The sequence below is a fragment of the Terrapene carolina genome, unplaced genomic scaffold, assembly GCF_002925995.2.
Source record: "Terrapene carolina triunguis isolate 2854851 unplaced genomic scaffold, T_m_triunguis-2.0 Scaffold613, whole genome shotgun sequence".
NCBI classification, from domain to species: Eukaryota; Metazoa; Chordata; order Testudines; family Emydidae; genus Terrapene; species Terrapene triunguis.
In genome coordinates, this window is record NW_020664964.1 from 2,742,047 (window position 1) to 2,758,018 (window position 15,972).

The 15,972-nt window shown below is 41.3% G+C and overlaps 1 protein-coding gene across 1 annotated transcript in view; it reads left to right on the forward strand.

Annotated features, from left to right (window-relative positions):
• Positions 1–6,491, forward strand: part of ANKS6 (ankyrin repeat and sterile alpha motif domain containing 6) — a 79,750-nt gene extending 73,259 nt beyond the window's left edge. Inside the window, exon 17 of the mRNA XM_029913364.1 lies at positions 6,136–6,491. Coding sequence (XP_029769224.1) covers positions 6,136–6,185 — 50 coding nt within the window. The 3' untranslated portion in view covers positions 6,186–6,491. The remainder of the gene's footprint in view (positions 1–6,135) is intronic.
• The last annotated feature ends 9,481 nt before the right edge of the window (positions 6,492–15,972 follow it).

The window sequence follows — 15,972 nt, forward strand, 5'->3', positions numbered from 1 at the left end:
AAAGAAGCAGTGAGAGGAAGGTGGGTCCTCTAGGCCTGCCTAGAAAGCCTGCAGGGAAGCAGCCAATCTGAGTCCAGCAGGCTCAGTTAAAAGGCACTGCAGGGCCTGAGCAGGTCAGTTCCTGGCTGGCACCAGAGGAGTAAAGAAGGATGCTCTTTGCTGGAGCTCAAGGGAGAACCAGAAGATGGGTTCTGGTGGCATTGGCATTTGGTGAGTAAGGAGAAGAGTTGAGAACTTCAGCCCTGAGTTAAGGGTGAAGCGGAAGGGGCTATGTGGGAAGCGGCCCAGGGAATCGCAGCAGCAACTATTAGAAGAAGCAGTATGTGGCTGCTGTCTGTAGGATCCCTGGGTTGGGACCTGGAGTAGTGGGTGGGCCCCGGTCCCCCGACTGGCGAAGTGGCCTAAGCCCCAAGGAAGGGATAAGGCTCTGCATTAAAAGCCCAAGAAAGGGACTGGGAGTTTAAAAAGGCCCCGGGACAGGGCTGAAGACCCTGAAGAGGTCTAACCATTAGTTGAAACTTTGTTACTCCAGAAGAAGTTCCTTCATGCACTGGACTGTGTGTGATTTGGCTGGAGGGCTGAGCTCCTGAAGACCCACCTGATGAGGCCAAGAGCTGACAATCACATCTTTGGTTTGCAGACATAAAGAGCAGCATCGTGCTGGCATTTCAAACAGCAACGTCCAAGCAACTGCAAGACAGATAATTTTAGACAATTGTAAACACAATTTTGGAAATCTATTGAGGTGCAACAACCACAAGCAGCCTAGCATACCATTCTGTTTATTTTCCCTTAGGCTGCAGCACAGTCTTAAACGGCAATATCAGAGAAATGCCTATACTCCAATCTTTCTAGACTAATCTGTTTTATTTAGATTCTTAGACCACACCTATCAACAGGAAGTCTGAGCACCTTCCAGAAGTGCATTTAGTATCATGAGTAGCATCTGTCATGTGGTGTTCTCCTTATTCTGTAAATGGGGAAAAACTATAGAAAAACTTTTTATTAAATTATATGACAATTAGCTTATCCCTGGGACCCTACAGTGGCTAATAAAGTCCCTCCAATCCATGAACAGCTGTGGGGTAACCATATGGGAAAATAATGCTGCAGCATTTGTGTGAGGATTATCACTAACTCTTTGGAAGAATTCCTTTTTTCCTCTGCAGGGAAACTTGAGGAAGGTGATATTTCCCAGAGAAATGGCTGCCTGTAACAATTCAACTGCCTAAATTTTAAATAATTACTAAATTTGCTCTGATCATAGCATGCCCCCAAACCTCTTCTTGCCCCATTAGTAGCTTCCCCTATCACTCTTTCTAGGGACAAGTCCTGAACATGAGCCTGTAAGAAGGGGGCTGACCTTACCATTGCACTCTAGGGACCAGACTATGCTTACACTAAAGCTTGGTATTCAAAATGTATTAACATTGTTATCTTTCTCAAAATAGTTTGTATTCCCAGCTTGTGTGATGGAGTGCTATAACTACCAACTTCCTTATTTTTAATTCAGCCACTGGAGTGGATGATCCAGGTCTTCAGGGAAGGTGTGCAGACTGCCCGCCCAGGTCCACACTCCCAGAATAATCAAAAACAAGCACAAAAGCAAGGAGGATCTGTGTGTGGAATTAGAGAGAGTATACAGATTTAAGGAGATGTAGTACAAGGAAAACAAAGACAGGCAGAAAAAGTACTAGTAGAATAGTAAGAAATAAATGGGTGATTACATGTCTAACTAAATGCAACGTGAGACAGACTTATGGAAGGAAGACAGATTGTTCCACCTGTTGCTTTTTAATGGGTTTTTGGAACTATAAACTCAATTGCTGACTGACTGTGCCCTCAGCCCACCAGTACCCAGCACCTCCTGCCAAGGTCACTGCTTCTGGCAAATATATATGAAATTCACTACAAGAACCTTTGGAAAAGTTGATGTGTATATTATATTTTTGGCAGCCAACCTGTTTTATAAAGTTTATTGTTGAAAGAAAGAAAGAAAGAAAGAAAGGTTTATTTGTACTTCAGTTATGTCATCTCTCCCTGAAAACATTGCATCCTGTAACCTAGCTCAGTACAACACAGAGAAACATACATTAACTTACTCCTTCACCGTTAAAATTCAGAACAGAGGACCAACCTATGGGGACCCAAGCAAAACGGTTGTCTGAGCTCAGAGGGGATTATTCTGTTGAATAATCTGTCTCCATCCATACCCTAACCTCACTGTAACACCCCAAAAGCAGAGCGCCAGAAGGCATGGCTCCCATAACAGGCAAAGGATACCAGGCTAAAGTTATTTGACTACTAAAGCAGATATCAGAGATTTACAGTCTGAATTCACAGCACTGAGGACTGATTTATTCTCCAAGATTTCTGCAATCAAAGAGGAAGTGAGTATAGAATTTCTCGGCTGGATGCTGCATTGGGAGAAATATCAGAGAAGAGAGAAAGCTGCTTCTTCGCTGTGTAAATTTGCTGGAGCCAAAAGAGAGAAGAAGGGACATGAGAATTTAAAAAGTGTCTGAAAATATGAAGAAAATCATATTCTCTTTTTTACAAACCTTTATGAATTAGTTGTTAAATTTCATGTCTGTAGAAGAGATTAAAATAAAATACCCTGCCTTAGGCTAGTAGCAGATCCACGGATTTCATTATGAGCTTTCGCCATTACCAAAAAAAGTCTTGATTATGAAAAAAGGTGAGATAGCCCCCAGAGTCTATACTCCAAGGCCACAATCTTCAGTTTCTCCTAGATCTTCTGCTCTAATTTTTAAAAAGAGTAAAGAGTTGAGTAAAATTAAAGCCGCAATTAGAAGGGCAGAGATTTTCTGTAGCAGAGAATTTCCATTCAGCTTCTAGCATCAGATTTGTACAGCGAGAGTCTCTAGGGAAGGGAAAATTACACTCTGGATAGAGATCCAAAGCTCTAGCATGCAAAAGTTCGTGGTAGCAGCTGTTGAAGAGCTGGTCAAAAAATAATGGCAGACAGTGAAACTGAAGAAAAAGAGAGTGAGAAAAGAAAAGAAGGACCTTCTCTAATAGAAGTAGAGCAAAGGGACTTAGATACCTGAAACGTAATTGAAGATCAACTAGAAAGGATTTAAATGAACTGTTGAACATTAGCTATGATTATGCTGAAAAGAAAAGATTGTGCAGTTCAGTTTAATTGTGGTAATCAATTAGCAGTAACTGTTTCCTCCTCTCCTCCCTCCCCCAGTAAATTAGTCATTAAGGGAACATGCAGTGAAATGGAATTTGTATGGGGAGGCAAGAGAGAACCAACCCCCCTTCTCCCCCCCCCCCCCCCCCGTTAGGGATGGTAAAGATTGGAGAAAATAGATAGTGGGTGTATAGGGACCTATAGGAAGTTTGTATAATTCATTATGTAATTCAAAATATCAGATGATAGGTTGTTCTCCTGGGAGTGAATAATGAGGTCTCGTTGGTGGAGAATTTACCTCACTTGGACTTCAAGGGACAAGCAGTACAAGTATTCATGACGAAAGTATGGGGGCTTGGTGTTCAGCCAAGTATATAATTCATTTGGGGACTGATTTATATTTTGACTTTTCATCTTTGGATTCAAAATTAGAAATATACATGAAATTATCCAGAGGAGAGAATTGGGGAGGAAGTGAGGGGCTTGATAAAAAAAGGGAAACAACTGTGAAAGCTAACAAGCAGAAATCGTGCCATATTCAAGTACAGTTTGACAGTTGTGGGAACAATACATTTAATAATGAGATGTGTATCATAGAAGGGTTTGTGTCAGTAAATGGCCTCTTCATAGTCAAGTTTAGAACGTTGGTGCTCCAATTCAACAAGGCACTTAAGCATGTACCTAGTAGCAAATATCTCCACAGGCTGATGATGGAACACTAGATGGGGAGGGCTCAGAGTTACTGCAGAGAATTCTTTCCCAGGTGTCTGGCTCCTGGGTCTTGCCAGATGCCTTGCTCAGAGTCTAAGGCCTGGTCTACACTACGGGGTTAGGTCGAATTTAGCCGCGTTAGGTCGATTTAAAAATGAATGTGTCCACACAACCAACCCCGTTCCGTCGACCTAAAGGGCTCTTAAAATTGACTTCTGTACTCCTCCCTGGTGAGGGGAGTAGCACTAAAATCGACTTTGCTGGGTCGAATTTGGGGTAGTGCGGACGCAAATCAATGGTATTGGCCTCCGGGAGCTATCCCAGAGTGCTCCATTGTGACCGCTCTAGACAGCACTGTGAACTCCAATGCACTAGCCAGGTACACAAGAAAAGCCCCAGGAACTTTTTAATTTCATTTCCTGTTTGGTGAGCGTGGTGAACTCAGCAGCACAGGTGACCATGCAGTTCCCCCAGAATCGTAGAGTGTAGAATGTTTCTACGCTCCCCCTATCATCTCCGTCCCTGAGGTTATCGCAGATTAGAAGGTGAAAAAAGTGCACTTGCAATTACATGTTTTCCAAGCTCATGCTGTCCTCCCACACTGATAGGGCACAGCTTAAGGCATGGAGGCATTCAGTGGCAGAGGCCAGGAAAGAATTAAATGAGCGCGAAGAGCGGAGGCAGAGCGCGATACTGAGGCTAACGGGGGGAGCAAATGGACATGATGAAGCGTCTGTTGGGGGAGCAAACAGACATGATGAAGCGTCTGTTGGAGCTCCAGGAAAGCCAACAAGAGCACAGACCCCCCCGCTGCATCCACTGTATAACCACCTACCCTCCTCCCCATGTTCCATAGCCTCCTCACCCAGACGCCCAAGAACGTGGGGTGTGTGGGGGGGGGTGGCTCCGGTACCCAGCCACTCCACTGCAGAGGATGGCCCAAGCAACAGAAGGCTGTCATTCAAACAGTTTGATTTTTAGTGTAGCTACAATAAGCAATGTGGCCTTGTCCTTCCCTCCTCCCCCACCCCACCTGGGCTACCTTGTCCATTATCTCATTTTTTTTTAATTAATAAAGAAAGAATGCATGGTTTCAAAACAATAGTTACTTTATTTCGAAGGGGGAAGGGTGGTTGGCTTACAGGGAATTAAAATCAACAAAGGGGGCGGGTTTGCATCAAGGAGAAACACACACAACTGTCACACCGAAGCCTGGCCAGTCATGAAACTGGTTTTCAAAGCCTCTCTGATGCGCAGCATGCCTTGCTGTGCTCTTCTAATCGCCCTGGTGTCTGGCACAAAACGATTGTCTGCCGTTGCTTTCACGGAGGAAGGGGCAATTGACGACACGTACCCAAAAACACGACAATGTTTTTGCCCCATAAGGCATTGGGAGCTTAACCCAGAATTCCAATGGGTGTGGAGATTGTGGGAACTGTGGAATAGCTACCCACAGTGCACCACTCCGTAAATCAATGCTAGCCGTAGTAGTGAGGACACACACCGCCGACTTAATACACTTAGTAATGACATACGCAATCGACTAGAAAATCGATTTCTAAAAATCAACTTCTATAAAATCAACCTAATTTTGTAGTGTAGACATACCCTAAAAAAGATCACCATATTTGGGGTCAGGAAGAAATTTTCCCCCAGGTCAGATTGGCAGAGACCCTGTTTTGGGGGGCGGGAGGGTGTTTGCCTTCCTCTGTAGCATGGGGCACAGGTCACTTGCTGGTTTGAACTAGTGTAGATGGTGGATTCTCTGTAACTTGAAGTCTTTAAATCATTATTTGAGGACTTTAGTAACTCAGAGGTTAGGGGTCTATTACAGGAGTAGGTGGGTGAGGTTCTGTGGCCTGCAATGTGCAGGAAGTCGGAGTAGATAATCATGATGGTCTCCTCTGGCATTTAAGTCTATGAGGCTGTGCACTTAACATTAAGCACCTGAATAATCCCATTGAAATCAATGGGCTACTCATGTAATTAAGTACCTTGCTGAATCAGCGCTCTGGTTAGAGGAGAAGACTACATGGGCTGGACTCCATAATCAGGGTCTTCTTCTTCAGCTTGTTATTGAGTCATGGGATCAAATTGACCACTGATGAAATCGAGTGCAACAGCATTGAACATTGAAGTCAGGAGCTTTGTGCCTAATGACGAATGTAGTCCATTTTCTTTAAAATATTGCTATGATTGTTAGTTGTGCATGTTGTGGGCACTGCCAGAAGCAAATAATAAATGATCTCTCTCTTTCTTTGTAGCACCTGGATACTGGATAAAACCACAAGAATCTGTGCCTACCAAGAGGTAGCTGCTGGATAAAGATATTCTAGTATTTTTAAGCTGGGGCATGGATGATAGAGCTCAAGTGTACAGAAGAAAATTTGCAAAGCTAGGTGCTAACCACGGTGTCTCAGTACAGTGTGTGCAGGAGGTTGTTGCAGTAACATTGTTATGACTCCAATTCAGCAAAGCAACCCTTTAACTTTGTGAATGAATAGTTTTACTGACTTTAAGGGGACTACTCACATAGTTAGAGTTAAGCACATGCTTAAGTGCTTAGCTGGTTCTGGGTTGCTAGGAATAAGGCTAGAGAGACTAGTGGAGTGGCACAGGGAGATGTGTAGGTCACCTTTCAGAAGCACCAGTTTGAAGAGCTCACAGAAGACTTATGAAGGCACAGCTAAGCACCACAGAAACGCAGGAGGCAAAAAAGATGTTGCACATTCTAAAAGATTGTAAATGTGGAAGTCTCTAAATTGAATATGCCACTCTAGAATGTTATGTCTCTACAAAGGACAGAGGCCAAGTTACAAGATTGAATAGTTTTGTGAGAAGGAGTAGAAAGGAAGAATATTGATGCATATTAACTAACAAACATATTTAATTTAATCAGTGCTAAGAACACTAAATACAGTTATGCTGATGAAATATCTATTTGTGTAAATATAAAAATGTCACTAATAAAATTCATAATCTGTCACCAATATTTACACAGAAATTATGTAAAAATTAGATTTTAAATTGGTGATGTTTTGTTTGACATGAAAACCATCTAACTGACTTTTGTAGTATCTACTTTTGATTAACAGACATTGCAACAGGTTACAAAACAATTTTCATATACATATTATAATTGTTTTGTAAACAGTGAATGCTGAAAGGATTCACACAAGAATTATGGATGGAGCTATTTGTTAGTGTTGTACATAAGAGTTTTTGTTGAGCAATTAAAATACAAGCCATGATAAACTTCTAAAGTTAGTTTTCTCCTTTCTTAAATCTGCAAGTGACAAATGTTCAAAATTGCACTATTAACTAGATTCAATATGAGTCTGAGGTTGCAAATATAGCTAAGGTGGAGCGGCACTTGCTCAAATCATTCGTTCAGAGGACAGAGCTATAACTAGTTCATTGGTTACATAAAGAGGCCATAGAATCCTCATGGGCTTGCTGAAAACTGGTATTTTTAATACAACTGCACATACAGTATAAGTGCCACATAGTAGTACTCCTAGATACCTTGGTTACTGACTCCTGGCTCTGGAGTCCCAGTGGGGACCCTTTTAAACTGCTCTGCCCCTAGGTGGGGGCTGGTTATAGTGTGTCAAGGGCTCTGAAATTGTTGATGGTGAGCATAGTTGCAGGAAGGGGGGTACAAAAAGGGCCCTGTAATGAGCAGGGAAGATGGAGGCATAGCACCAGCGGCTGGCCCTACCTTCTCTGCTGCCCATCTGTTTCAGTTCCACCAGACTCTGTCAGGTTTGACAGCCTCTTCGGTAATTGCCCTCCACATTTGGCTATGTAACCTAATGTTCCAAGTAAGGGCAGAAGTAGCCAGCAAACTGAGCTGTTCCATGTAGGTGGACTCAGCATGGCAGCCAAGTGGAGGAGGATTTTTTTTTAAGTCAAACACTGAAATACAGAAGATGTCAAAGCAAGAGAATTTTAAAGAATTAAATCTTTGTAAAAATGTCCTTTAAATAAGATAACCAACCTAAGAAGGGAAAACAAATGGCTGGTGAGAGAAACATTAAAATAAAATTATCAAGTAGTAACCACTGATATGGATCTGTTGGAGGAACACTGATGGATATAAAGAGAAAAGACATAGTGGAGAAGGATTTTCTGTAGGGACTTGAATTGCCACTATGATTGACACTGGATAAGGAAAAAGAGAGTGAAGATGAATATAACCTGGTGCTTAGAGCACTCACCTAGAGACTCAAGTTTCCAGTGACTAATTATTTTATAAAAATGGAGACAGTTTCAGAATGCCCATACTAAAATATCCCATAGCCCAGTGGCTAGGGCACACTCATGCAATGTGGGAAACTCAAGTTTAAATCCCTTTTCTACATCAGGTGCATGGGGGAGTTGAACCTGGGTCTCTGACATCTCAGGGAGGTGGGAGCAACCACCTGCCCCTCCAGCTGTTTTATGAATCCTTTCTTTTGCTTTTGTCAAAATGGCTGCAAAATTTAAACAAAATGTATGGGTAATGCCAAAATGAAATGTTTCATTTCAACATTACCAGAACGTTTTGCCCTTGTTGTTTTGGACAAAACTAATCTGTGACCATGCCAGAAAGTTGCAAATAGTTTTGGTCGAATCTTCATTTTAATGAATAAATTGTTCATCCAAAAAAATTCACCCAGCTCTATTAATGAGTGAGAAGGGGCAAGTAGTGCTTGACCATTGATTGACATATTTAAAATTTATTTGTACACAGCACTAGGAAAAGTGCTAGGAGAAGGACCTCCAGCATAGAGAGAGAGATGAACTAGATGGCTTTTCATCTGTACATTTTATACTCCATGACCATTCAGCTCTTGGTTACAATCATTGTTTGTATGCTGTAGACAGTTATCCTCTGGGAATTTCATAAAATATTAGGGTTAGAAGAAACCTCAGGAGGTCATCTAGTCCAATCTCCTGCTCAAAGCAGGACCAACAGCAACTAAATCATCCCAGCCAGGACTTTGTCAAGCTGGGCCATAAAAACCTCTAAGGACAGAGATTCCACCACCTCCCTAGGTAACCCATTCCAGTGCTAAAGCATGTAACGAAGGCAACGAAAGCTAATTCCTTGGAGCCGGAGTTGAACCAGCGACCTAAGGAGTCCCAAAAAAATTAAGCCTATTATCCTTTGCTTTACCAATTGAGCTATTGAAGGAAACAGAGACCATAACTTCATTTCACATAGGTCACCAAACAGCCATAATTTAATAAAGACTCATCATTGATCTGTCCTGGATTTGACCAATCATCCAAAGGTGAAGGCTCTGTGTATCATTCTCCTCTGTGACCCTGGTCCTCCTTTCTATCCTGTTTAGGGGGAAGATTTTGTAAATGTGGCTTGTATTTCACCTCAGTTAAAAAATGACTCCTTTAGAGTTTCATAAATGAAAGAAATATTTATTTTTCTCTTCACTCTAGAATGAGGGATTCAGCTAAGCTTTAGCTTCTAACTCTTGGCAGTACTGTAACACCAAGTAGCAGGAGTGTAGTGTTGTTTTATAATAAGCTTTTATAAAGGTACTTGGAAATTTTGTTTTCTTTTTCTTTATTTCTAACATTAATTAGGATCAGATTTTAAATAGAGATGCCTCATTATTTGGAAGTGATTCAGAAAGTTGTCTGTAGTTCTTTATGCCTCAGCAAATGCCTCAGACATAATGTAGCTTCTCAGGGGACCAACTCTGGTTTCCAGAGTGAAGGGGGAACATAAAGACTTTTACAAATTGAGATATTTTTATTGGGATCACCCCTGTTTAGAAGCTGTCTGCTGAGTTTGCCTCAAACTAATATCCCAAAACTTACCACTTTTAGATTTTTGTTTGATTTCTAAGTCCTCTTGACAGTACAAGGTACATTTACAGGGAACAGGCTTTGTCCATTAAACCATCAACCTTTGGAAATGTTTAAAGCTAAGTTGAAATAGTTAACTTCTATAGTTTCTCAGAAGTTTTTACCATTGGAAAAAGCTGTTGAAGCAATTTCCTTCTTAAAGGACCACAGCAACAGTTTCCAAGTACTTTTCACTGTTTGCTATTTATAGCATCCAAACGTGACAGATAACATAGTCAACCCTAAAAATACGGTAGTAACTTTGGAGTAGGAGTGCCACATCCCTGATATAGTATTTGTTGCATTTGCTACTTCCCACATATCTCATAGCCTTGTGTGACTTCCTCAAGCCACGAAAGCAGCATGCTTCTCCCTTTTGGGTGATAGTATCACACTCTAGAGATACCCCGGACAAGTAATGTTGACTGACTCCAGAGAGAACCTCCTTTGGCAGAAAGATTGCAATGACATGGGCCTTTGAAGATGCTGAATAGGTAAAATTGATTATAGAAAAATAGAGCAATTAAAGACAGTCTATCAGAAATGGCTTTAGAAATACTGTATTTTCCCCAAAGCACTTGTGATGTGGCTGTGAACTCTTAGCCCTGCGTTAAACATTAGCACAGCTACACACACTGCTGGATTGATGGCCTGCAGCTGGCTAGCAGAAGTTATATCTGTGCTGTGTTACAGATCTTAGGGCTTGTCTCTACTTATCGGGGGATCGATGTGTGGCAATCAATCCACGGGGGGGGGGAGGTTGATTTAGTGGGTCTAGTGAAGACCCCCTAAATCGACCTCTGCAACCCCTGTAGCAGATTTGGCCTTTAGCAAGGCCAGCAGCCTGGGAATTTGCCAGGCTGGAGCTCCCCAGCTCATCTTGCCTTTCTCCAGCCCAGCCCTGCTCCGTTGCCTGTACCCAGAGCTCCTAGACAGCCCGGTCCTCCCTCCAAGGCTGGAGAGAGACTCCCCAACTCCTGGCTCACAGCCCTTTTATAGGGCCAGCTGTCTCCTAATTGGGCATGGCCCCAGCTGTGGCTGCCTTCCCAATCAGCCTAGCTTGGCTGTTTTAACCCCTGTTCTGCGGGAGTAGGGCAGCCATTCCACTACAGGCATTATGATATTTTCTGTCTTACTATCTATCCCTTTCCTAATGGTTTCTAACATTGTTAGCTTTTTTGACTGCTGGTGCACATTGAGCGGATGTTTTCAGAGAACAATCTGCAATGACTCCCAAGAGCTGTTTCTTGAGTGATAACAGCTAATTTAGAACCCATCATGTTGTATGTATAGTTGGGATTATATCTTCCAATGTGCATTATTTTGCATTTATCAACATTGAATTTTATTTCCTATTTTGTTGCCCAGTCATCCAGTTTTATGAGATTTCTTTGTAACTCTTCGCAGTCTGATTTGGATTTAACTATCTTGAGTAATTTAGTATCATCTGCAAACTTTGCCACCTCACAGTTTACCATTTTTTCAAGATAATTTATGAATATGTTGAACAGCACTGGTCCTGTGGGGTCCCATGCGGAGCGGATAAAGCACACGACCAATGTGGTTGCAAGCTGAATCGAATCCTGTTTATTACAAGCTTTCTTTTATAGTCTTTCTCAACATTACATAACACAATTAGGCTATAATCACACATCTACCGATTGGACAAGAAGGAGAATCATGTGTTTATCACATGTATAGCCCCACACCGATTGGTTCAACCGTTCCTTACATAAGGCCATGATTTATTACCTTGTTTACCTCATTTTATATAATCCCTAGATCACCAGGGGGCCTTACATAAGGCCATGATTTATTACCTTGTTTACCTCATCTTATATAATCCCTAGAGCACCAGGGGACCTTTGTCTTACAAGGCCATGAGCCATTGCCAGGCAAGTGTCCCATCGTGACCCTTACCTTCTCATGGAACTTTCCATTAGGTTGGCGTAAGGATGATACATCCCCACATGGTCCCAGTACAGAAACTTGGGGGCCCCTGCTATTTACTTCTCTACACTGTGAAAACTGACCATTTATTCCTACACTTTGTTTCCTATTTTTTAACTGGTTACTGATCCATGAGAGGACCTTCCCTCTTATCCCATGACAGCTTACTTTGCTTAAGAGCCTTCGGTGAGGCTAAAGAGAGAAAGCTAAAGCTAGATTTATGAAATGCCCTCAAGAACTACCACGGTGAGAGGATATATCAGACTACACAAAAGTGGTCAAGTAGTTTAACCATTTCTTATATGAAATCAGTGCACAGTGAATAAGCTTTGCTATATATCATATATCCACATGCCATATGTGAATTTGAGATGAATTTGGAGAAACTTCCCTCCTCTCTCTCTCCCCGCCCCCCCAGGTTCATAGCAAACACAATAAGTAAAATGGGATGAAAGTAGTATGTGCAGCTGTAACCTTTAGGTGGACTAGAGTTTACTTTACTGCCCCTCTCCAAATGCATCAGTGCAATTCCTATAGAAAAGTACTTGGAGACCCAGAATTCAGTTGCTAAGGATTTTCAGCAAGGATTTCAGTCAACCTCCCCAAAACAAAGTCCAAACAGCACAACAGAAATGAACTTAATTGTTAAGTACCAACTTTATAACATTTTATAATGATAAAGAAACATCATAATAGCTTAATTTCTACTAAACAACATGGGTACTTCATAATTCACTTATCTCACCAGGTGTGGCTGGAAGAATATGTTCGTGTACACAGCTACTGCATGAGCATCCAGGAGTAAGCTGGGGATGGATGTGAGATGGGGAAGTAATAGGTCCTCAGTTCTATTCCTGGCTCTGCCACTGACCTGTTGTGTGGCTATGGCCAGTCACTTTAATCTCTCTGCATCAGTTTTCCTGTCTGTAATATGAGTTTTGTAGTAAAGTGGTCATGATAGGGTTAAGTTGATTACCCAGAGCATGATGGGATGGAGCCATTCTCCATTCCTCCTTTCCATTTTAGGAGTCTGGGAGGCCCCCCTCCCCCACACACACTCTGTTGTGATGCAGTTAAATAAAGCAGCAAGTTCCCAGCCTGCTGTCCTGTGAGTAGACTTATTTTTGTAGCACTGAGTGGTCTTACAGAAAGATTAATAACATTTAACCCAGTCTCTCCCCATGGCTGGTTGTACAAGGCTAATAATCCTCAACAAAAGACTACAGAGAAGGTTAATATTGGCCTTGTTTCTAAGTTACCGCAAATTGCTGACATGCCCTCTTCCCTTCTTAATCTTTTTATCTGCAGATCTGGAGGGAGAGGAACCAATATCATGACACCAAAAGTCACATCCGATGTGACATTCATAAGCATGCTGGTGACCAGGTAAGAATACCACAAGGGTCAGCCTTCTTTCCTCAGACACCCAACAGATTCTATGATGGATGCAGTTTAATTGTCATTGCCTCCACCTCAATACTACTCTGAAAAAACTGCCATAAAAATGGTCCAACCCTTTTGTATCAATTCCAAAAACCATCAGTCTGACTTTTGGTGGAAACAAGGACTTGAACAAACACACGGTCATCTTCAGATATACAGGAAAACTGATGCAGAGAGATTAAAGTGACTGGCCACAGCTACAGAACAGGTCAGAGCCAAGAATGGAACTCTGGACCTACTACTTCCCCATCTCATGTTCATCCCCAGCTTACTCCTGGATGCTCATGCAGTAACTGTGTCCACAAACATATTCTTCCGCCTACACCTGGTGAGATAAGTGAATTATGAAGTACCCGTGTTGTTTAGTAGAAATTAAGCTATTATAATGTTTCGTTATCATTATAGGCCACCAAAATCCACAGTTGCCACAGATCCATTTGATCCCCTGGAAGGGAGTCCCCACTCTCTTCATATGTCTACCCTAGTGATTCAAGGTAGGTAGAGACATGATCAACTGTTCCACTAGCACTTCTACTATGCTAATCCAGAAGTGGGAAGATAAGCCTTCTCTTAGGCAGAGTAGAGCAAGGAATTACATGGTGCTGCTCTGCGCTCAATAAATAGTTAGCACGTTTCAGCCAAGAGATGGCTACATTTCAGTAAAGGCAAAGTAAATTACAAGCCAGTATTAATTTGTAAAGTGCTTTAGGATTTGTCTGGATGAAAGGTGCTATGTAGAAACCATTATCATAATTTTAAATTGTGCATTAAAGAAATAGTTTAACAGTTTAGATTTAGTTTCCAAAAGTTTGAATCTTGTTTGATCTTTTGATACCCTTATCATGGGTCCCTCATACTTTGTGACAACATCTTGAATTATTCATGCTTATTGACAATCAGAGGAATTAACATTTCTCTCAGCAAAAGCAAGAAGATACTTTCTGCATTCCATGATAATAATGATCAAAGATGAAGGGAGATTACTGGTGATACTTTAAGTACTTATAGGAGCTTACACACACATTTTACCAATTCTTCTTATGAGAAATGTTTTTAAGAATAAGATTAACCACCAGGGGGCACTCTGAACTAAACTTTGGAACTACCGAAGTCTCTAGTATGTTAATAGTTCTTTCAATGACATCTTCAACTCAACCAGAAAGCAGCCTAAATAATAAATAAAAATTGTATCCAGTTTGTTGGTTTTCTTAGAAGGAAAGAATGTCAATCTCCAGCATAAGTATGACATTAACTAGCAGCAGCAGCAGCAGTCTCCTTTGTTTATTGTAAGAATATTTTAAAGGATTGCTTTTTCACAGTTTGACCCATTGACAAGTTGTCTTACTCATTCACTTGCTTGCACAGTGCATTTCTGGAAGGAATTTACAATCACATAGGCCCCAATCCAGCAAAGCACATACCTATGTACTTAACTATAGGCATGTGAATAGTGCCACTGATTTTAATAAGACCACTCACGTGCTTAAAGTAAAGCACGTTGATTTTGCTGGACTGTGCTCAGAGTAAATAGCACAGGTTTCTAGAGGCTCACCGCTCTGTTAACTAGTTACCCCAGAATGAGGGGTAATGCAGACTTTAGTAATGTTGCTACTTATTACATCTGTGTGTACTGTATAGAGTGCACATATTCTGTGAGTGTTGCCATCCCTGCTAGCCAGCAACATTCTGTCACTGTAATCAATGAGGGAATTAGAATGAGAGAATGAATGTTTTGTTTTACTATTTTTGGTGTATTGTAAATACAGTAGAAAAATCATTTTAATTTAAAAAGAAAGATCATTGAAATCTGAACATAATCAAAAAGTCACCTAGCCTGTTAATAATTTTCAGAGTGTGGCTGATAACTACATAACTACTTAAGCCACACTCTTGCTTGGATATTTTGCCAGTAGTTCTCTCATTTTGCTCAGTTATTGTATAGGAATTGACTAGCTGACAGCTATCTGAGAAACTAGATGAGCTTATCTAACACTTTTTAATGTCTGAATCTAAACTTCCCTCTATATGGGTGCAGGAGAATAATACCCATGCAATGTTGGGGAAGTAACTGATAAACCTAATGTTAACTACATTTTAAACTTTAGAATCTGGTATTGCTATGGTGCATTCCTTACTGTGCTCTTTTTGATGGATAGTTACTGTAGCAGATAAGGACAAAGGAGGTGAATTTGTACAATACTTGGACTTGATCCATCTGGATGTCTTTGAATCAAAGGTTCAAATCCCTGCAGGGTCAATTTATCTCTTCACTTTCCTGGGGTAGATAAATTAAGCCCCTTACAACCACTGTGGGTAAGCTTTTTGAATGAAGTGTTGAAAACAGAAGCCTTCTTTGTACTGTGTAGACACTGACGATCTCCTGGTCTTTTTTGTAAGAGCACAGATGTGCCCTGGGCCAAAATTTCTCTTCGCATTGTTCTATACTAACTGACATGTAGAAATTCTTGCAAGTCATAATCCACTTATTTCCGGAGAGATATTTTTCTGCTGCTAACCACACGGGTTTCAAAGTATATTAATGTTAGCCTGCATTGCATTCAGCATGAGAAAGCCTTAAAAATGGACTCTTCAGGGCTCCTTAAAATGTGTGCATTGACTTACGTTATATAAAATATACATACCTTTGTTATGGTGCAAGTCTGCTTAGATCCACCCAAATTTGTTTTTGAAATTGATTCATCATGTGGCCTTATCTATCTCCTGTCAAATTGTTTTATGGAGTCACCTAATATAATGAGAAGTGATCTGCCTGGACACATCAAGAATTAGAAAGGTTCATTGCAGCAGACATCGTGGGAAAGTGTGGCTTTTCCATTAGAAGCCTCTAATTAGAA